Source organism: Mobula birostris, chromosome 16, assembly GCF_030028105.1.
Source record: "Mobula birostris isolate sMobBir1 chromosome 16, sMobBir1.hap1, whole genome shotgun sequence".
In the NCBI taxonomy this organism is placed as follows: domain Eukaryota; kingdom Metazoa; phylum Chordata; class Chondrichthyes; order Myliobatiformes; family Myliobatidae; genus Mobula; species Mobula birostris.
Window position 1 is genome coordinate 74002968 of NC_092385.1, and position 24364 is coordinate 74027331.

The window sequence follows — 24364 nt, forward strand, 5'->3', positions numbered from 1 at the left end:
CTAATCTCCAGATTGAGAATTCCCATTGGAATGAGTTAGAGATTATGATCCCATAGTATTTCTGGCTGGTTAGGGATAGTAGAAACAGATTACCCAGCCTTATGTCTTTGAAAGGTATCTCTTTGGAATATCAGTCTCAACCAGCACAATATGGCACAAGTATCACACCATTACACTTCAGGGATTGATTGCCTGACGAAACTTACCATTAGATGCAGTGAAGTCTATTGCCACAGTGAAATTTAGCTGGGTTCTAGAAGAGAGCCAGTAACAAAGATGTTCAGTAGTTTTGGTGACTGTAGTAGTAACCTACACTTAAACCACAGACTTTAACAAACAAAATAGCAAAATATGCTTGATTCATACCCGCCTTTAATATAATCCACAAATGTGTAATCAGATTCCACTTTGAAGGACAGGAGGGTCACCTGGTGACAATAAAGAGAGTGAATCAGCATGAGCACCTTTGACTGTAATACAGGTGAGTATCAGATGTAGCTATGAAAATTTTAGCAAATTTTAATGGATTATTCATGAAAATGTGATGATTTTCACATCCTAGAAACACAAATAAGCAAGGTGGAAATTTCAAGAATTCTCATATACTCACTTAACAGCAAAACTCAATCTCCTAGAACCTATGTTTTGCACTAAGAGAAACATCATATGAGATAAAACACACTGCAAAATTACTGAACTGAGCAAGGTTACAACTTGTTTAGAAAATGGGAAATCAGGTACTGTATTTGTCAATGTAGAGCTGACAGTGCGTTTGTAAATCTGGTGGAAGCAAAAGATGTTAGGAGTGGCAGGGGTGGAGTTGTGTTGGACGGGTGGCAGAGGAATGAAAGGGACAGAGTGGGGGTGGTGGCGTGCAGACACAACCACCCCTGAAACACCCGGTCATTTGATTCCAAACAATTGATTTATTGATCATTACAGATTGTTCCTCTGGTGCTTCCCCCTCCTTCCCCTCTCCCTCCTCCCTTTCCTCTCTCAATCCACAATAGGGACCCATTTCAGAATCAGGTTTATCATCACTCACATATATTATGAAAGTAGTTTTTTTTCCGCAGCAGTACAGTGCAATACGTAAAATTACTACTGTACATGCTTGACACCACTTTGGATAATGATGTTTCCAGGTTTCTAAAACTTTTACTTATAAGCACTAACCATTTTGCTCAGTGCTTTCTGATGTGTTAAATCTATTATGTATCAAGCAATTTCTAGCTTTTACCACAAATGGCTTTTGCATCACTTGGGAAGTGATATGGAGTGGAAAGATGCAAAGTATGGATTCCCAAATATCCCAACTGCAGGAATCCTTTCAACATTTTTTTCTGCACTTTTTATGCCCAGACGCATTCTGATTTACATATTGATTGTCTGACTGGGGGTAAAGCCGACCATTTGAGAGAAATGTGGAACTGTGTGTAACAAGCCCTGGGCAACATTCTGACAGGCTGGGATGTGCCAGGTAATATCACCACCACCGACAAGACACAGACAGTTAACAACCCCCAAGCTAGTGGACACCACTCCGTTTGACCCGACCACACAGTATTTAGTTCTTAAACCTACATCTTCTTCAGGTAGTTTTCTTTTCCCCTCCCCTTTTCCTCTTTTGCTATTCCTCACACTGGCTTCGTAACTCTTCTTGTCACCTGCCTAACACCTCTCCTCAGCGCCCTGCTTTCTTACCTTTCTGCCATGGTCCATGTTCCTCTCCTATCGGATTCCTTCTTCTTCGGTCCTTTACTCCTCTAGTTTTATAAGCTAGAAGGTGATAGGTGAAGCTACATCAGGCGTCACCTATTATCCTCTAGCTTGTCCTCTTTCCGCTCCCCCCATCTTTTTATTCTGGCTTCTTCCCCCTTCCTTTCTTGTCCTGAAGAAGGGTCTTGGCCTGAAACCTTGACTATTCATTAATTTTCATAGATGCTGCTTGACCTGCTGAGTTCCTCCAGCATCTTATGTGTGTTGTCCTCTAAAAAGGTTTCTGCAAATCCCGTTTCCTTCTATTGCTTTCTCCAGCTGTCAGCTTTGCTGAGGATAATGATTTATGTGTACAGCAAAAGAATACAAAGCAGTTTGGAGAGAGTAACACAAGCTGGAAATTACTATTGATTATAAGAAGGTGCCTAGATGACTAATGGGTTTGCTTGGAAATTCCCTGTCAGTTGTTAATCTGCTCTTTTGAATTTCACTTTATAAAGCTCTGTTTTCATATCTTAAAGTTATTTTTGGGTAGAGAGGTAGAATTCAGCTTTTCATAAGTGTACAAAATATAGGCAAAATGTTTTTGAGGCCTTGTGATTTACTGAGAAATGAAATCTTATTATCTCAGTTGTCCTTTCCCATTTTAATTTCTGAATGTCCTATTCCTGCTAAAGTGGATTTGCCTGATCCGATCCTATGTAGATGTTGCAACATCTCTCCAGCATAAAACCTTAACATCATTTCATCAAATTGTGTTTGCATAGATTCATAAGATTCAAAGATATGGGCCATTGAGCGAGCCTTTATACACGATATATGCCTCTGTCCTCATTTCAAGTACTTCTGCTGGCTCTGCTCCTTACATCCTTTCATTCTGGCGGCTCTGAGCGAAGATGAACATACAACAACAGACAAATGTGCAACTATTCAAATACAATGAGCTCAATTTCAAATTTAAAGTGACTTGGAGAGATGATCTTTACAAATGTTAGGAGACTGAGCATTGGAATATCTGGAAGGCTGTGGCAGCTCAGCTTTTGAGCTCATTCAGAAGGCAGGTTGATAAACTTCTGGATATTAAGGCGATATTAAACGACAATGGCACCAATGTGGAAAATAAATTCGTTTCTCATTGTCATATGTACCTAAGTACAGTGAAAAACCTGTCTTGTACACTGAGATCTATTCACTGCAATGGTGTACTGAGGTACTGTGAGGTAACAGTAGGATGGAAGGTTACAATGAGATAGATTGTGAGGTCTAGAGTCAATTTTACCACAATTGGAAATGGTCTTACAACAGTGAGATAGAAGCCATCCCTAAGTCGGGTGGTACGTGATTTCAGGCTTCCAATGGTAGTAGTGAGGGGGTTGTGTTGGGGAAAAAGAGAGAATGTCTAGGGTTGTTGGGATCTTTGATCATGCTTTATCAAGACAGCAAGAAGTGTAGACAGCAAAGATCTCAATGAATGGCAGTGTAGGTCTGAAAATTTAATGAGCAACTCCTCTGTTGAGTTCTTGTGAAGTTGTATGGCAGGTGAGTGGGGTCGAACCTGACTGCTTCAGTTTTGTTGGTACCAGATGATCACTCAGGAATGAATTGCAGATGCCACATCTGTGGATAATGTTGCAAAATATACAAGAAAAGTTTACTAAAGACAGATCCTTGGGTCCTCAAAATGCACCAGATGGGTAATGGAAGGAGAAGCATTTATGAAGATACTTTGGGTATGCACAGCTAGGCGAGGATGGAAAAGTGGCTGTCTGAGCTAGAAAATAGGGGAGATGCAATTGAGTTTGATCTTGGCCATTCCAAACGTTACACTGAAGTCAAGCAAAGCATGGAGGATTACACTATTATAACATCTATTAGTGTCCCCTGATTGGCTAGTTTACACAATATCAACCCACAAGTGTTCATGTTTTAAGAAATGTCAATATTGTGCTGTATCCTCTTCCAATCACTCTGCTCCAGCAATCTAAATATAGACCATAAGACCATTAGACATCGGAGCAGGTGATATCACCACCTGATACATCTTCTCTTATAAGACCAAAAGCCACAGGAGCAGAATTAGGCCATTTGGTCCATCAAGTCCTTCTACTATTCCATAATGGCTGATTTATATTCCCTCTCAAGCCCATTCTCCTGTTTTCTCCCTGTAACTAATCAAGAACCTATCAACCTCCACTTTAAATATACCTAATGACTGGGCCTCCATAGTTGTCTGTGGCAATACATTTCACAGGTTAACCACCCTCTGGCTAAAGAAATTACTCTTCACCCCTGTTCTAAATGGAGGTCCCTCTACAATAAAGCTGTGTTCTCTGACCCTAGACTCCCCCATTATGGGAAACATCCTCTCCACATCCACTCTATCTCGGCCTTTCAATATTCAATAGGTTTCAATGATTAGAATGAGCTCATTCTTCTAAGCTCTAGTGAAACAGGCCCAAAGCCATCAAACACCTCTCAAACGTAAACCCTTTCATTCCTTTTGAGTCTCCTCCGAACCCTCTGCAATGCCAGCACGACCTTTCTTAGATATGGGTCCAATGATGTACTCACCGTCCCAGAGTTGACATACTTCTTCTTTTTCCCTCTTTTCTTTGGATTTAAAACCTAAAGAAAACAATATAGTGCTATTTAGACTATGATGTTAGAAAGATGTGGGGTAGTGACACCAGATGTAATTATTATAAACATCTATAAATCAGAACAGCATAAGGTAAAAAAACAAAACAAAACAAGGAATGTAAATTTAAGCAACACACACACAAAATGGTGGAGGATCTCTGCAGGTCAGGCAGCATCTATGGAGTGAAATGACCAGCTGATGCTTTGAACAAAGACCCATCTTGTAAGTAAAATTGTAAGTATTGGTTTACATGTAAATTTGAATTAAATGTAAATTTAAGCCATCTAAAAAGTACAGATTGGTGTCTTATCACTACCTCTGCAAGAAACGGTGCTTGTTTTAAATACTGTTCAGGAAACTTTAGTCTCCTGTATCTGATTTCCCCCTTCTTTTAGTGATTGTAACCCTATCTTTTTCTATCCAGTGACTTCTATCGTAACTATTCCTCAAAGAATTTTGCCTTAATTAACAACAATTTCCTCCGTCACTCAGATTTTGATTCAGTCTGTCACAAAAACAGAAAACCTTGACCTTATGGGATCAACAAGACTTGAAATCTATGTTGGCAGTCTTGTTGCAGGGTTTCAACCCAAAACATCAACAATTCCTTCCACCCACAGATGCTGCTCAACCGCTGAGCTCTCCCACCAGATTGTTTCCAAACTCTTTCATTGCCATCTGAAAGTAAAGAGACAAGATAGCAAATGATTGTCTCAAACTCCTTTCTCACTACTCCCCCTTTCCCCTTTATACTATCCACCTCACCTCTCTACTCGCAGTCCTGAGGCTGGGATTTTACCTGAAACATCAACAGTTCCTTTCCTCCCACAGATTTTGCTTGAGCCACTGAGTTTTGTCCAGCAGTTTGTTGTTTCAGATTCCAACATCTGCAAACTCATTTGTCTCCTGAGAGAGGAAACTACATTCTTTTTAGTTTGGAACAGTTTGAAGGCAGGGACAAACTCCTTTGCTAACTCCTTTGGAATACAATTATTTTTACACAATTTCTGCACTCTTTAACTTCCTGCGTCTCAGATCCAGTTCCTAGCAACTACAGTGCCTATGAAAAGTATTCACTCTGTTGGAAGTTTTTATGTTTTATTGTTTTACTACATTGAATCACTGCAGATTTGATTTGGCTTTGTTGACACTGATCAACAGAAAAAGACTCTTTTGTGTCAAAGTGAAAACAAATTTATACAAAGCAATCTAAGTTCATTACAAATATAAAACACAAAATATTTGATTGCATAAGTATTCCCCCACTTTAATATGACACACCAAAACATCACTGGTGCGGCCAATTGGTTTTAGAGGTTGCATAATTAGTTAAATGGAGATCTATTTTTGGAGACCTGTGTGCAGTCAAGGTGTTTCAATTGCTTGTGGGAAAAATACACCTGTATCTGGAAGGTTCAATTGCTGGTGAGTCAGTATCCTGGCAAAAACTACACCATAACGACAAAAGAACACTCCAAGCAACTCCACAAAAAGATTATTGAAAAGCGCAAGTCAGGAAATGGATACAAGAACATTTTCAAATCACTGTACATCCTTTGGAGAACAGTGCAAGTCGATAATCAAGAAATAGAAAGAACATGGCACAGCTGTAAATCTGGCTAGAGCAGGCTGTCCTCAAAAACTGAGTGACTGTACAAGAAGGGGACTAGTGAGGGAGGCCACCAAGAGACCTAGACAACTCTGGAGGAGTTACAAGCTTCAGTGGCTGAGATGGGAGAGACTGTACATACAACTGTTGCCCGGGTGCTTCACCAGTCACAGCTTTATGGGATAGTGGCAAAGAAAAAGCCACTGTTGAAATAAACTCAGATGAAATCTCAGCTAGAGCTTTCGAAAAGGCATGTGGAAGACTCTGAAGTCAGCTGGAAGAAGGTTCTATGCTCTGATGACACCAAAATGGAGCTTTTTGGCCATCACACTAAATGCTGTGTTTGGCATAAATCAAACACCACACGTAATCAAAAACACACCATCCCTACCATGAAGCCTGGTGGTAGCCACATTATTCTTTGGAGATGCCTTACTGCAGCAGATCCTGGAAGGCTTGTGAAGGTAGAGGGTAAAATGAATGCAGCAATATTCAGAGAAATCTTAGAGGAAAACCTGTTGCAGTCTACAAGAGAACTGTGACTTGGGAGAAGATTTGTTTTCCAGCAAGACAATGACCCCAAGCATAAAGCCAAAGCTACACAGGAAAGGCTGAAAAACAACAAAATTAATGTCCTGGAGTCGCCAAATCAGAGTCCAGACCTCAATCCAATTGAGAATTTGTGGCTGGACTTGAAAAGGGCTGTTCAGTCACAATCCTCATGCAATCTGACAGAGCCTGAGCAGTTTAGTAAAGAAGATTGGGGAAAAATAACAGTGTCCAGATGTGCAAAACTGATATAGAGACCTATCCACACAGACTCAAGGCTGTAATTGCTGAGAAAAGTGCATCTACTACATATTGACTTGAAAGGGTTGAATACTTATCCAATCAATTATTTTATATTTGTAATTAATTTAGATCGTGTGGGCAATGGTTAAGGCATTGGACTAGTGACCTTAAGGTCGTGAGTTCGAGCCCCAGCCGAGGGAACATGCTGTGTCCTTGAGCAAGGCACTTAATCACACATTGCTCTGCGATGACACTGGTGCCAAGCTGTATGGGTCCTAATGCCCTTCCCTTGGTCAACATCGGTGTCGTGGAGAAGGGAGACTTGCAGCATGGGCAACTGCTGGTCTTCCATACAATCTTGCCCAGACCTGCACCCTGGAGAGTGAAGACTTTCCAGGCGCATTCCCATGGTCTCTCAAGACTAACGGATGCCTTTACTTTAATTTAGATCACTTTGTAGAGATCTGTTTTCACTTTAACATGAAAGAGTCTTTTTCTATTCATCAGTGTCAAAACAGTCAAATTAAATCCACAGTGATTCAAAGTTGTAAAACAATAAAACATGCAAACTTCCAAAGGGGGTGAATACTTTTTATAGGCACTGTGTAATAAATCTACTTACGCACATTTATAACTGGATGAGATTGTAGGTAAGTTGTCAACCTGTACCAGATCACAGCCCAGACACTAATGCCCATCAAGGAGTTCATGCACTTGACTATCCACTCACGTATGGTATGAGTCATGAATTCTAACGTTTGTGTCCATTCTCAAAACAATTCTTGTTCAAATATCTCTCCTGTTATTAATCACAGAGTCATGAGGAGCTGCATCATGGAAATCAGTTAAAGATGAGCTTTATTTGTCACACATAGATCAAAGCATAGAGCGAGATGTGTCATTTGTGTCAATTAATTCAGCGAGGACCCTGTTGGGCACTGCAAGTGTCGCCGTGCTTCCGGCACTATCATAGCATGCCCACAATTTATTAACCCTAACCGTATGGCTTTGGAATCAACACTAACCACTATGACACCATTCTGCTCTGCACTTAACAGTATTAATCCTACACTAAACCCCATTTTCAAATTTTCCCCACATTCTCATCAACTCTTTCCAGATTCTGCCACTCACCCATACACGAGGGGAATTTACAGTGGCCAACTAACCCACCAACCTGCTCAATGGAAATGGCAGCACGCAGAGGAAACCCAGCGAGAGCATCCAATCTCCATCTACACTGACAGAAGTCAGGACAGAGCCAGGGTCACAGGTGCTCTGGGACACCAATTCTACTCGCTGTGCCACAGAATCCTGCTAGCCTCTGCACATACAGTTAAACAATACTCTAAATTTTAAGTTCTCTTCCTCTTTTGAAATCTCTCCATAGAACGTCACATGAACAGACCTTTTTACCACTATCCTCTGCCTTCTATAGGCAAGTCAATTCTGAAGCCAAGTGACCAAGTCACCATGGATCCCATGCACTTTCATCTCCTGGATGAGCCCATCATAAGGGACCTTGAGATAGTGGCAAAGTTGACTGAAAAAGATAGGGTAGTGGATGTTGTCTACATGGATTTTAGTAAAACATTTGACAAGGTCCCACATGGGAAACTGGTGCAGAAAATTAAATCATATGAGATCCAAGCTGAGTTAGTAAATTGGATCTGAAACTATTTAGTCAGAGTGGACAGTGGGCAATAGTATTCGAAGTTCAAGTTTACTGTCATCTAGCCACACATATATACAACAAAACGAAACAATGTTCCTCTGGATCACGGTGCACCCATACAATATATATTACAGACTGCACATGAACCAGAATATTTACTATAAATAAGTTAAAATATAATTCAAAATGCACGTAGTAAAGCACAGCACAGATAAACAGTAAACAGCTCGCTGTCCTAGTGACGAGACCTCAGTGGTGATAGGTTATTCATTAGTCTCACAGCTTGAGGAAAGAAGCTATTACCCAGTCTGGCAGTCCAAGTCCTGATGCTTCTATACCTCCTTCCTGATGGTAGTGGGTCAAAGAGATTGTGGGATGGGTGGAAGGGATCCTTGACAATGCTTCCAGCCCTTTGTTGGCTTCCAACACTGTTGGTAAATGTCATAATGGGGGGGGGGGGGAGGGAGACTCCAATGATCCTTTTGGTGGATTTTACAATCCTTTATAGTGTCTTACGGCTTTCGTACCACACAAAGATAAGACCATAAGACATAGGAGCAGAATAGGCCATCTAGCCCATCCAGTCTGCTCCTCCATTCAAGCAGGGCTGATCATTTTTTTTTCTCCCCCTCAAACCCAGTTGCCGGCCTTTTCCCCGTAACCTTTGATGTCATGTCCAATCAAGAACCTATCAATCTCTGCCTTAAATATACCCAACGACCTGACTTTCACAGCTGCACTTGGCAACAAATTCCACAAATTCACCACCCTTTTGCTAAAGAAATTTCTCCACATCTCTGTTTTGAAAGGGTGCCCCTCTATCCTGAGGCTGTGCCCTCTTGTCCAAGACTCTCCCACCATGGGAAACATCCTTTCCACATCTACTCTGTCTAGGCCTTTCAACATTCAAAAGGTTTCAATGAGATTCCTCCTCAACCTTCTGAATTCCAGTGATTATGGACGCAGAGCCATCAAATGTTCTTCGTATGGTAACCCTTTCATTCCTGGAATCATCCTTGTGAACCTCCTCTGGACCCTCTCCAATGCCAGCATATCTTTTCTAAGATGAGGGCCCAAAACTGTTCACAATACCCAAGGTGAGACCTCACCAGTGCCTTTTAAAGCCTCAACACCACATCCTTGCTCTTGTATTCTAGACCTCTTGAAATGAATGCATTTGCCTTCCTCACCTGCAAGTTAACCTTTAGGGTGTTCTGCACTAAGTCTCCCAAGTTACTCTGCATCTCAGATTCCTGGATTTTCTCCCCACTTAGAAAATTTGCACATTTATTTCTACCACTAAAGTGCATGACCATGCATTTTCCAACATTGTATTTCATTTGCTACTTTCTTGCCCATTCTCCTGATCTGTCTTTAAGTCCTCCTGCACCCTACCTGTTTCCTTAACACTACCTACCCCTTAGCCAATCATTATATAATTTGCAAACTTGGCAACAGAGTAATCTATTCCATTCTCTAAAATCATTTATATACAGCATAAAAAGAAGTGGTCCCAACACTGACCCCTGTGGAACACCACTAGTCACTGGCATCCAACCAGAAAAGGATCCTTCTATTCCCACTCGCTGTCTCTTACCAATTAGCCAATGCTCTAACCATGTTAGTAACTTTCCTGTAATACCATGGGCTCTTAACTTGGTAAGCAGCCTCATGTGTGGCACCTTGTCAAAGGCCTTCTGAAGGTCCGAATATACAACAACCACTGCATCCCCTTTATCTATCCTACTTGTAATATCCTCGAAGAATTCCAACAGGTTCATCAGGCAGGATTTTCCCTGACAGAAACCATGCTGACTTTGTACAATCTTGTCCTGTGTCACCAAGTACTCCTTAACCTCAGCTTTAGCAATTGACTCTAACATCTTCCCAACCACTGAGGTCAGGCTAACTGGTCTATAATTTCTTTTTTGCCCCCTTCCACCTTTCTTAAAGAGTCGAGTGACATTTGCAATTTTTCAGTCCTCTGGCACCATGCCAGAGTCCAATGATCTCTGAAAGATCATTTCTATTGCCTTCACAATCTCTAACACTACCTCTTTCAGAAGTCTAGGGCTGCTGGTGTCTTCCACAGTGAAGACTGATGCAAAATATTCGTTTAGTTCAACAACCATCTCCTAGTCCCCATTATTACTTCTCCTGCCTCACTTTCTAGTGGTCCTATGTCCACTCACATTTTTCTTTATTTTTAACATACTTGAGGAAACTTTTACTATCCACTGTGATATTATTTGCTAGCTTGCTTTCATATTTCATCTTTTCCCTTCTAATGATTTTTTTTAGTTGCTCTTTGTAGGCTTTTAAAAACTTCCCAATCCTCTGTCTTCCCACTAATTTTTGCTTTGTTGTATGTCCTTTCTTTTGCTTTTACAATAGCTTTGACTTCCCTTGTCAGCCATGGTTGTAATATTTTAACATTTAAGTATTTCTTCATTTTTGGAATACACATGTCCTGCACCTTCCTCATTTTTCCCAGAAACACATGCCATTGCTGCTCTGCTGACATCCCTGCCAGCATTTCCTTCCAATTTACTTCATACCACTGTAATTTCCCTTACTCCACTGAAATACTGCTACATCGGATTTTACTTTCTCCCTATCAAATTTCATGTTGAACTCAATCATATTGTGATCACTGGTTCTTTTAACTTCAGCTCCCTAATCACTTCCGGTTCATTTCGTAACACCCAGTCCAGTATAGATGATCTCCTAGTAGGCCCAACAGCAAACTGCTCTAAAAAGCTATCTCTTAGGCATTCAACAAACTCACTCTCTTGAGATCCATTACCAACTTGATCTTCCCAATTGACCTGCATGTTAAAATCTCCCATGACTACCATAACATTGCCCTTTTGGCACATTTTTCTATTTCCTGTTGTAGCCTGTGGTCCACCTCCTAGCCACTGTTGGGAGACCTGTATATAACTGCCATCAATGTCCTTTTACCCTTGCAGTTTCTTAACTCAAACCACAAGGACTCAACATCCTCCGATCCTATGTCACATCTTTCTACTGATTTGATGCCATTCTTTACCATTAGAACCACACCATCCCCTCTGCCTACCTTCCTATCCCTCCGATATAATGTGTAACCTTGGACATTCAACCATCCTTCAGCACGATTCAGTGATGGCGACATCATACCTGGCAATCTGTAATAGTGCAACAAGATCATCCAGCTTCTTTCTTATACTCCGTGCATTTAGATACAACACATTGATACCGTATCTGCTATCCTTTCTGATTCTGCATCTCTAGTGATTTGGTACTCAGCCTATTGGCTGCAACTATATCCCATCACCAGCCTGCCCTCCTTGACAGTCTGACTGCATGCTATCTTTGCTTTTTACCATCCGTGCTATCCTAGTCCCTTCACTCCGGTTCCCACCCACCTGCCACATTAGTTTAAACCATCTCCGACAGCTCTAACAAAGCTGCCCATGAGAATACTGCCGCCCCTCAGGTTCAGATGCAACCGTCACTTTTGAACAGGTCATACCTCCCCCAGAAGAGATCCCAATTATCCATGAACCTGAAGTCCTGCCCCTCCACCAGCTTCTCAGCCACGCATTTATCTGCCAAATCATCCTGTTTCTACCCTCACTGATGCATGGCACAGGCAGCAATCCAGAAGTTACTACCCTGGAGGTCCTGCTTCTTAGCTTTCTACCTAGCTCTCTAAATGCTCTTTTCAGGACCTCGTTGCTTTCCCTGGCTATGTCATCGGTACCAATATGTACCAAGACATCTGGCTGCTCCCCCTCCCTCTCCAAAACGTTGTGGACATGGTCTGAGACATCCCTGACCCTGGCACCTGGGAGGCAACATACCATCTGCGTTTTCTGTTCACGTCCACAGAATCTCCTGTCTGTTCCCCTCACTATCGAGTCCCCTATCACGACCACTCCCTTCTTCTCTCTCTTTCCCTTCTGCACCACAGACCCAGGCTCAGTACTTGTAACCCAGTCGCCGTGACATTCTCCCTGGAGGTCATCCCCCACATAAGTATCCAAAGTGGTATACTTGTTTTTGAGGGGAATGGCCACAGGGTGCTCTACTCTCATTGCCTGTTTCCATTTCTCCAGACAGTCACCCAGCTACTCGCCTCCCGCAACTTCGGGGTGATTACTTCCCTGTAGCTTTGATCAATTATCTCCTCACTGTCCTGTAGAAGCCGAAGGTCATCCAGTTGCTGCTCCAGGTGCCAAACATGGTCTTCAAGGAGCTTCAGCCAGATGCCCTTCACATAGATGTAGTTCCCCGGGAGACTCTGGGTCTCCCAGTTCTCCGATATCTAGCAGGAGGAACACACCACAGCCATTTAAATGTTACAGTAAGAGAGGAATAAAAGATAAAAAGGAAACCTTAACAGAGCTGCGCCTCTTCTAAGCCTCCTTTGAGCAAAGCCTGTCGCTTCTACTCTTATCACTGGCCTACTCCCAACAATGGCCGCTCTGCTTATCCGTTTCTGTACTTTTGTTCATTTCATAGAGCTCTGTTAACGCCGCTGACAGACCCCATACAACAGACAAGTGTCCATGAAACTCTTTTTCAATAGTCGCTGCCGACCTGCGAGAAACACCTCTTCTCCATAGAGCTCTGCTGACACCACTGATAGGTCTGCACAACGCAGCCAGACAGGATACTCTCAATGGTGCTCCTGTAGAAGGTTGTTAGAATGGAGCTGGGTAGCCTCGCACACCTCAGTCTCCTCAGAAAGTCTAGACACTGTTGTGTTGTCTTGTCTAGTGAGGAGGTGTTGTAGGTCCTGGTTAGATTGTCTGTTAGCTGCACACCAAGGAACTTTCTGCTCTTCACTACCTCCACAGCAGAGACATTGATGTGCAGTGGAAAATGGTCAACCTTCACTTTCCTGAAGTCCAGAATCTTCTCTTTTCTCTCGTCCACATTGAGACTTAGGTTATAGTAGACTGTCGCCAGTGGTGTTCTGCAAAATAAGTTCAGGGGCCATATATCAATGAGAGCCCCTTCGAGTTTCCAAGGCTTGCGGCCCTGGAGACGAGCCGATTTTATGCCGGTGCTGCCAACTGAAGCGTTGCAGGAGAAAACGGAATACCAGGAACAACGGATCAGCTGTCGGATCTCTGGACTCGCCGCTTCTCTCCCTCTTTCTCTCATCGGTGGGGAGACTTTGCTGCTGATTCTCAAGTTGGAGAACTTGGTACAAAAAAGTGAAGTGGCAGACTTTAACATCGCAAATCAGTAAGTTGTTTTGTTTATGTCTCTCCTCTTGCTGAGTGATTCTTCTCTGTTCTTTATTAGGGAGAGAGAGCCTGTGGTATGTTGAATTGTTAGGTGAATGGGTGGTTTTTGTTGTACTGCAGATCATGGTTTTTTGTGGGACTTGCTATTACATGCTTGGTGGGTGAAGAGAGCTGATGCTGTTTTGCTGAAAACATGGGGATGGGGAGGGTCATTGCCTGGCTGCTGCTTGTGAGCGGGGGTAGTAGAAAAGCTTTAGGGTTCTAATATTTTTACTGTTTCTCAATCTTTGGGGCACTCTTCAGTTTTCATGGATGTCTGCAAAGGACAAGAATTTCAGGCTGTATGTTGTGTACATTCTCCAATTTTAAATGGAGCTTTTGAACTATTGAATTATATGAACATGTAGCTGGCATGATTAGTAAATCTGTGGATGACATGAAAATTGGTGGAGCTGTGGAGAACAAGGAAAGCAGAAAAAGGATACAACAGCATTTAGACCATTTAGAAATTTGGGAAGAAAAATGGCAGATAAATTTTAGTCCATAAAAGTGTGAGATATTGCAGTTGGCGATCAAATGCGAGAGAGTAAATAGTAGGGTCCTAAGGGACTTTGACGATCAAACGGATCTTAGGATATAAGTGACAATTCCCTGAAAGTGACAGCACAAGTAGGTAGGATAGTAAAGAAGACATATGACATGCTTGTCTTTATTAGTTGATGCATTAAGTATTTGATTTGCGAATTTCCACACAGTAGGGTAAAGCTCTGCTTAACCACACCTGGAATATTGTTTGTAGTTTTGGTTGCTGCACTCTACGAAGGACGTGGAGACTTTGGAGAGGGTGTAGAAGAGGTAGTCCAGGACGTAGCCTGGATGGCTATGTATCAGCTTTCAGAAGAGCTTGGACAAACTTGGCTTGTTTGTATTTATAGAAACATAGAAAATAGGTGCAGAAGTAGGCCATTTGGCCCTTCGAGCCTGCACCGCCATTTATTATGATCATGGCTGATCATCCAACTCAGAACCCTGTACCAGCCTTCCCTCCATACCCCCTGATCCCCTAGCCACAAGGGCCATATCTAAATCCCTCTTAAATATAGCCAATGAACTGGCCTCAACTGTTTCCTGTGGCAGAGAATTCCACAGATTCACCACTCTCTGTGTGAAGAAGTTTTTCCTAATCTCAGTCCTAAAAGGCTTCGCCTTTATCCTCAAATCGTGACCCCTCGTTCTGGACTTCCCCAACATCGGGAACAATCTTCCTGCATCTAGCCTGTCCAATCCCTTTAGGATTTTATACGTTTCAATCAGATCCCCCCTCAATCTTCTAAATTCCAACAAGTACAAGCCTAGTTCATCCAATCTTTCTTCATATGAAAATCCTGCCATCCCAGGAATCAATCTAGTGAACCTTCTTTGTACTCCCTCTATGGCAAGGATGTCTTTCCTCAGATTAGGGGACCAAACCTGCACACAATACTCCAGGTGTGGTCTCATCAAGGCCTTGTACAACTGCAGTAGTACCTCCCTGCTCCTGTACTTGAATCCTCTCGCTATAAATGCCAGCGTACCATTCGCCTTTTTCACCGCCTGCTGTACCTGCATGCCCACTTTCAATGACTGGTGTATAATGACACCCAGGTCTCGTTGCACCTCCCCTTTTCCTAATCGGCCACCATTCAGATAATAATCTGTTTTCCTATTTTTGCCACCAAAGTGGATAACTTCACATTTATCCACATTAAATTGCATCTGCCATGAATTTGCCCACTCACCCAACCTATCCAAGTCACCCTGCATCCTCTTAGCATCCTCCTCACAGCTAACACTGCCGCCCAGCTTCGTGTCATCCGCAAACTTGGAGATGCTGCACTTAATTCCCTCATCCAAGTCATTAATATATATTGTAAACAACTGGGGTCCCAGCACTGAGCTTTGCGGTACCCCACTAGTCATTGCCTGCCATTCTGAAAAGGTCCCGTTTATTCCCACTCTTTGCTTCCTGTCTGCTAACCAATTCTCTATCCACATCAATACCTTACCCCCAATACCGTGTGCTTTAAGTTTGCACACTAATCTCCCGTGTGGGACCTTGTCAAAAGCCTTTTGAAAATCCAAATATACCACATCCACTGGTTCTCCCCTATCCACTCTACTAGTTACATCCTCAAAAAATTCTATGAGATTCGTCAGACATGATTTTCCTTTCACAAATCCATGCTGACTTTGTCCGATCATTTCACCGCTTTCCAAATGTGCTGTTATCACATCTTTGATAACTGACTCCGGCAGTTTCCCCACCACCGATGTTAGGCTAACCGGTCTATAATTCCCCGGTTTCTCTCTCCCTCCTTTTTTAAAAAGTGGGGTTACATTAGCCACCCCCAATCCTCAGGGACTAGTCCAGAATCTAGAGTTTTGAAAAATTATCACTAATGCATCCACTATTTCTTGGGCTACTTCCTTAAGCACTCTGGGATGCAGACCACCTGGCCCTGGGGATTTATCTGCCTTTAATCCCTTCAATTTACCTAACACCACTTCCCTACTAACATGTATTTTGCTCAGTTCCTCCATCTCACTGGACCCTCTGTCCCCTACTATTTCTGGAAGATTATTTATGTCCTCCTTAGTGAAGACAGAACCAAAGTAATTATTCAATTGGTCTGCCATATCCTTGCTCCCCATAATCAATTCACCTGTTTCTGTCTGTAGGGGACCTACATTTGTCTTTACCAGTCTTTTCCTTTTTACATATCTATAAAAGCTTTTACAGTCAGTTTTTATGTTCCCTGCCAGTTTTCTCTCATAATCCTTTTTCCCCTTCCTAATTAAGCTCTTTGTCCTCCTCTGCTGAACTCTGAATTTCTTCCAGTCCTCAGGTGAGCCACTTTTTCTGGCTAATTTATGGGCCAGAGACAAGTCAGGTGTTCCTCAGCTGGGGAGGACCTGTACCCCTGCTTAGCAAATGCATTTAGCTGTTTAAGAGCTAATACCTTCAATGGCCACTTTATTAGGTACACCAGGTCATTAATGCAAATATTTGATCAGCCAATCATGTAGCAGCAATACAATACATAAAAGCATACAGGCATTGTCAACTCGATCAGTTGTTGTTCAGACTAAGCATCAGAATGGGGAACAAATGTGATCTTAATGACTTTGATTGTGGAATGATTGTTGAAGCCACTTGGAGTGGTTTGAATACTGTTGAAGAAACTGCTGATCTCCTGGGATTTTCACGCACAATTTCTAGATTTTACAGAGAATAATGTAAAAAACAGAAAATCATCCTGTGAGTGGCAGGTCTGTGGCAAAAATTACTTGTTAATGAGAGAGGTCAGAGGGGAATGGCCAGACTGGTTCAAATTGACCGAAAGGTGACAGTAACTCAAGTACAACGGAAGTGTGCAGAAGAACATCTCTGAATGCACAACACATTGAACCTTGAAGTGGATAGGCTACAGCAGCAGAAGGCCACAAGTACACACTCAGTAGCCATTTATTAGGTGGAGGAGGTACCTAATAAAATGGTCACTGAGTGCACGTTAGTGTTGCTTTGCATGTGGATTTCATCAGTTTGCTCTACTACTGCACATCTACAGGAGCTGTCTACCATTATGTGGCAAGAATGAAGGTGATGCATACTGAAAACCTTGTGAGCTTTATGTAGACTGATAATGAAATTGTACAGATATCCCAAAGAATTCCTCCACTTTAAATTAACATCTCTGCTAACACAACATACCCAGAGATGAATTTTGCAAACACACCATGTACAGGCGAACTGTGGAGTTTTTCTCCATAATTCTTTTAGACTTTTTACAGCAAAGCTCACCTATCTTCATTTTGAGACAGAATGCTTACGGACAGTTTCTATTCCATTGCCGTCAGGTTCCTGAGCAAACTTCTTGTACAGTAAGATGGTCTCTTTATCTCAACAACCTACCTTGTTATGATGTTGTACTTTATTGTTACATCTACTGCACTTTTTTTTGGTAGGTTTTACATTTTATTCTGGTTTGTTATTGTTCTACCTTATTCTAGCTCAATTCAGTGCATAATGATTTAATCTGCATAAAAGGTATGCAAGACATGTTTTTCACTGTGTCTGGGTACATGTGACAATAATAAACCGATACCCCATGTGGAAACCGACTATGAATCTGTTCACAATCATTCAGTTGGGGAGTACCTATATTGTCCCTCTAAGCTGACATGTCAATCTCTTTTATTCCATTATCACTCATCTAAATCCTGGAAATCTCCATCTAATGGCAACATAGAAGTACCTTCATGAAAGGAGCTGAAGTATTTCATGATGAAGCTTGCCATCATCTTCTCAAGAGTAATTAAGAACAGGCAATAATTGCATGTCAGTTCCCCATGCCACTAAAGAGTATTCACCATCTTTTTAAGCATGTTTGGCTTTAATAAAGGCTTGTGATGTTTTGACACTAATGTGTGACAGTAATAATTCTACAATTCTATTAGCAACCAATCAAAGTTCATAAGCCTTGCTGCAGCTGAGCTGTAAATTTATAGAAACATAGAAACATAGAAAATAGGTGCAGGAGTAGGCCATTCGGCCCTTCGAGCCTGCACCGCCATTTATTATGATCATGGCTGATCATCCAACTCAGAACCCTGCACCAGCCTTCCCTCCATACCCCCTGACCCCCGTAGCCACAAGGGCCATATCTAACTCCCTCTTAAATAAAGCCAATGAACTGGCCTCAACTGTTTCCTGTGGCAGAGAATTCCACAGATTCACCACTCTCTGTGTGAAGAAATTTTTCCTAATCTCGGTCCTAAAAGGCTTCCCCTCTATCCTCAAACTGTGGCCCCTCGTTCTGGACTTCCCCAACATCGGGAACAATCTTCCTGCATCTAGCCTGTCCAATCCCTTTAGGATCTCATACGTTTCAATCAGATCCCCCCTCAATCTTCTAAATTCCAACGAGTACAAGCCCAGTTCATCCAGTCTTTCTTCATATGAAAGTCCTGCCATCCCAGGAGTCAATCTGGTGAACCTTCTTTGTACTCCCTCTATGGCAAGGATGTCTTTCCTCAGATTAGGGAACCAAAACTGCACACAATACTCCAGGTGTGGTCTCACCAAGGCCTTGTACAACTGCAGTAGTACCTCCCTGCTCCTGTACTCGAACCCTCTCGCTATAAATGCCAGCATAGCATTCGCCTTTTTCACTGCCTGCTGTACCTGCATGCCCACTTTCAATGACTGGTGTATAATGACACCCAGGTCTCGTTGCACCTCCCCTTTTCCTAATCGGCCACCATTCAGATAATAATCTGTTTTCCTATTTTTGCCACCAAAGTGGATAACTTCACTTTTATCCACATTAAATTGAATCTGCCATGAATTTGCCCACTCACCCAACCTATCCAAGTCACCCTGCATCCTCTTAGCATCCTCCTCACAGCTAACACTACCACCCAGCTTCGTGTCATCCGCAAACTTGGAGATGCTGCATTTAATTCCCTCATCCAAGTCATTAATATATATATTTTGGTTTTACTGAAAGATTAAACTGTTTTGCACAAAAGTCATGGTTCATATTATTTTGCAAGGTTAAATAAATTAATGTAATCTAAACAGAATATAAAAGCACCTAGCAATACACATAAAAATTGCTGGTGAACACAGCAGGCCAGGCAGCATCTATAGGAAGAGGTACAGTCGACAGTTCGGGCTGAGACCTTTCGTCAGGACTTACTGAAGGAAGAGCTAGTAAGAGATTTGAAAGTGGAAGGGGGAGGGGGAGATCCAAAATTATAGGAGAAGACAGGAGGAAGAGGCATGAACATTGACATCTCTAACTTCCGTTAATGCCCCACCTCCTCTTCATACCCCATCCCTTATTATTTATTTATTTGTTTGTTTGTTTGTTTTTCTCCCTCTCACTATACTCCTTGCCCATCCTCTGGGCTTCCCCCCTCCCCCTTTCTTTCTTTTTCCCTAGGCCTCCCATTCCATGATCCTCTCCTATCCCTTTTGCCAATCACCTGTCCAGCTCTTCGCTCCATCCCTCCCCCTCCTGTCTTCTCTTATCATTTCAGATCTCCCCCTCCCCCTCCCACTTTCAAATCCCTTATTAGCTCTTCTTTCGTTAATCCTGACGAAGGGTCTCAGCCCAAAATGTTGACTGTACATCTTCCTAGAGATGCTGCCTGGCCTGCTGCATCCACCAGCAATGTTTTTTAAAATTCCAGCACCTGCAGATATCCTCGTGATTGCCTTTATAAAAGCACCTAGATATATTTTCTTATTCAGCCATTGGCACATCCATCTTTCTTTGACTTCAGCCATTGGAGTGCTTTCCCCTTGATGTCCATTTAAATTTGCACATTGGTTGTTTGTCCATCCTGTTGGGGGTTGTCTTTCATTGATTATGTTGTGTTTTCTATATTTACGGTGAATGCCTGCATGAAAATGAATCTCAAGGTTGTATACGGTGGTATATAGATGGATTTTGATAATAAATTTACTTTGAACTTTGAATGTGCCTCATCAAGTGTTCCTTAGTCCTGGAAACCCCACACTGGGATCTGTGGGCTGGTTATTGGAGACCATCTGCTGCTTGTCAGCATTGCTGACGCTGCTTTCCATCTGTTTGCAAATGAACAGCAGGGGTTCCCAACCCTTTTGATGCCATGGGCCCTTACCACTAACTGCTGGGTCCAGTGACCCCAGGTTGGGAACTCCTGACTTAGAGGATAGTGAGCACCTGGAATAAGCTGCCAGAGGAAGTAGCCAAGGCAGATACAATTTCAATACTTGAGGCATTTGGATAGTTACGTGAAAGAGCAGGGCTTGGAGGGAAGTAGGCTTAATGGTGGCATTGTGACTACCAGCGAGGATGCTGTGCTTGGCATGGATCAGTTGGCTGGAGAGCCTGCTTGCATGCAGTGTTGCTTTGTGACTGATTGCCTGCTGATTAACCATTTGGATTTGTCCAGCTTATTGGGAAGCAGAGGTTCTTGGACAAGCTTCCCCATTTGGCAGTTTTGTAAACACAAGAGAATCTGCAGATGCAGGGAAATCTTGAGTAACACAGACAAAATACTGCAGGTACTCAGCAAGTCAGGCAGCATCAATGGAGGGGAGTAAAGTTCTGTTATGAGAGGAGTAACAAATTAATCAGTGATCCAAGTACATACTCAGTACTGTACTTGAACAGTGTGGCTGGCACTGAAGCGCAGCTCTTCAGCACTACAGTTACCTGCTACCACAACGACATCCGGTCCTCTTAGCCATTTCTTGACATCACATGGACTTAATTGAATTGTCAAAGGGTAACTTCCATGATGTTGAGACGATCAAAAGGATGTGAGATGGATCAGCACTTCTGGTTCAACATGTTTGGAAATGCCCCAGCCTTGCCTTTAGCACTCACCATCACTGAGGACAGAGCTGTTAAAGTCTCTTCCTCCAGTTAGTTTTCCAATTGTTAACCACCATCCAAGACTAGATGTGATAGGACTGTAGGGCCTTGTTTGGAGATTGGAATGGCCACTGAATTCTAAAGAAGAGGTTTAGCTTCATAAATACAGGAGATTCTGCAGATGCTGGAAATCCAGACTAACACACAAAATGCTGAAAGAACTGTGCACGTCAGGCAGCATCTATGGAGAGGAATAAACAGTCCATGTTTCAGACTGAGACCCTTCATCAGGATATGATACAATTGCTTGCAGTCATCAGCAGTGTAGCGGTCAGGTTGAATAATGAGAAGGCTTTGGGACCATCGAGACAATGATAATGAAAGCACTGAGAAGATGCCCAGCTGACGGATGAAGTCCATGGTGCCAACTAATATAGACTGCGGAAAATGAGTCAGAAATCTATGTACTTATTCAGCAGAGTCAGAAGCTGTCACTCAAAAGAGGCTGGCCCTTACCTAGTTGAATCAAGATTGGGGCAACTTTCCTCTTCACATCAAAGTATTTTCTCACCATTTACAAAAAATTGTAGTCCTGATCGTAGTAAGTCCAAAGAACCAGGTTCAATAATGGACAGAATTATATAAAAATACAAGTATGGATGTGGAGCAAATGATTCCAAGGCAGCAGAAATGCCCAGTGTTGCACAGCAGCCACCATATGGGCACCCTGGTCTCCCAAAGGCTTGTTCGTATGTATGGGTTGTAGATACATCAGGTGTTCCTCAGCCTACTTAGCAAGTGCAATTAGCTGTTTAAGAGAAGGGCAATATATTAGGGTTGCTTCGGAGCTGAATCTCATTAGACCTGGCAGGTTTGCTCTGCTACCACACATTTACAGAGCTGCCCGCCATTACAAGAGAGGAATGACGGAGAGCTATTCGGAAAATGCAGCTGTGATCACAGTAAGTCCAAAGAGCCAGGATCAATAATGCATATTCCCCTCCATTAAATTATAGTAGGGCTAAAAACAGGTGATTACAGTGAAATCTAGCTTTATGCACTTCGCACTCCATGTCTAAGAAAACTGCACTGAGAAGTTAATAGAAATGAACTGTGAGAATAACGGGCCTGTTGTATTTAAAACAGCACGCACAAAATGCTGGAGGAACTTGGCATCTATGGAAATGAATGAACAGTCAACATTTTAGGCCGAGACCCTTCTTCAGGACAGGAAAGGAAGGGGGAGATGACTGAATAAAAATGTGACGATGGGGTAAGGAGGTTAAGCTAGATGGTGATAGGTGAAGTCAGGTGAGTGGACCACTGGAGAAAGGGAAGAAGGAGGGGAACCAGGGGCGGTGTTAGGCAAGTGAGAAGATGTAAAGGGAGAGAGTGGGGAATAGAAGAAGAGGAGAGAGGGGTGACATTTTTTTTACCAGCAGGAGAAATTGATATTCATGCCATTAGGCTGGAGGCTATTATATTTAAATGGATGTTTGCTCTCTGAATTATTATAATATTATCAACTTTCATAAAATATTATTAAATGCTCAGTCACATTAGTTTTTTGAACTTTGTAGTGTTCCTAAAGAGCTGTCATGTTCCTTCTAAAGAAGAGAATTAGCTTCATACATTGACTGCGGTCAACAGCAGGAAACAAAGCTAAGCTAAATTAGCATTTAAAGAGAACCTTTAATGTACACAAATACCTCAAGAAATCTTACTGAGGCAAACAAAACCACCAAGACATTTCGGGCCCAGTCCTGAAGAAGAGTCTCAGCCTGAAATGTCGACTGTTCTATTCACTTCCACAGATGCTGGCCGGCCTGCTGAGTTCTTCCGGCATTTTGGGTGTGTTGCAATCAGCATCAGGTTTATTATGTCGGACTGCTTTAAGGTGGAAAGACCCCCGAGCCTGACTAAATGTATCCTGGACTTTAACCCTGTGTGACTCTACTTGAACAGTTATTGCCCCTCAGCCATCAGGCTCTTGAACCAAAGGGGATGCTTTACTCAGCTACACTCACTCCAACACTAAACTGTTCTCACAACCTATGGACTCACTTTCAAGCACTCTTCATCTCATGTTCCTGATATTTATTGTTTGTTTGCTTGCTTATTTATTTTTTCATTAGTATTATTTCTTTTCTTTCTCTTTCTTTTAGTGTTTGTGCAATTTGTTATTTTTTGCTCATTTTGTTCATCATTTTTGGGTGCAGTCATTCATTGATTCTATTGTTTTTCTTGTATTTACTATGATTGCCAGCAAGAAACTTAACCTCAGGTTTGTGTATGGTGACATATACAATATGTATTTGATAATAAATTTGCTCTGACCATGAAGTGCTTTGTCTTTCTGCTACTGCTTGCTCCACGTTTTCCTTTTGTAACTTCATGCTGTACTTTAAATCCTCAGGGTTAAATTTCATATTTGACCTAATACAGTGGGCTCTGGAATAGAAGAAACATACAGCAAATGGGGCACTGGGGGGCGACTTGAGTGGCAGCAGAGCTCTCCATGGATATAATTAAATATTCTCCTTTCAGCCTGATACAGCTAAAAAGCACAACTGCTACCAAGGTCAGTACAGTCAACAAAGATGTCTTAATGCACTTAAATAAACTATCACTGCTTAAAACTGACAGAAACAATACTGATTGTGGACAGATGTGTCCTCGTAGGATTCCATGGAGGAAGCGTGGCTGCAGATCAGGGATACAAGTGTGTTTAAGGAAACGGGGTTTTAAACTCCCAATACCGACTATTTTGCTAGCAGATGTGCAGTCTCTGGTGAATAAAATAGATGGTCTCAGAGCTAGGGTGCTGAATCAGAGGGATAGATTTATAGGGTCTCTCAAAAGCAGAAGTGGCAGAGTATGACTCATGATCAACGCTTCTTGGTGCACAAATATATTACTGCTGTTCCAATTCTGCTCACCAGACCTGGAATATCCAGCACTTAAGCGTCATCTTTTTTTACCTACCATGGGAGTTCTCCGGGGTCATTTTGGTAGCAGTATACATTCCACCTCAGGCCAGTGTCAATCAGGCTTTAGATGATCTGAGCAATGGGATCAACATGCACGAAACAGCACACCCTAACGCTGTCAACATCATTCTGGGAGATTTTAACCAGGCCAATCTGAAAAAAAAACACTTGCAATACCAGAGGAAACAACACACTGGACCATTGTTACACTACCATCAAGAATGCCTACCGTGCTATTCCACACCCTCACTTCACCTGGCTGTACTTCTACTCCCTGAGTATAGGC

General features: G+C 42.4%; 1 protein-coding gene across 1 annotated transcript in view; it reads right to left on the reverse strand.

Annotated features, from left to right (window-relative positions):
* LOC140210888 (copine-9-like) overlaps positions 1-24364 on the reverse strand; it is a 562459-nt gene that overhangs the window by 60221 nt on the left and 477874 nt on the right. The window contains exons 12-14 of the mRNA XM_072280144.1: positions 4291-4344; positions 367-428; positions 207-253 (exon numbers count right to left, since the gene is read on the reverse strand). Of these exons, the coding sequence (XP_072136245.1) occupies positions 207-253; positions 367-428; positions 4291-4344 (163 nt within the window). The remainder of the gene's footprint in view (positions 1-206; positions 254-366; positions 429-4290; positions 4345-24364) is intronic.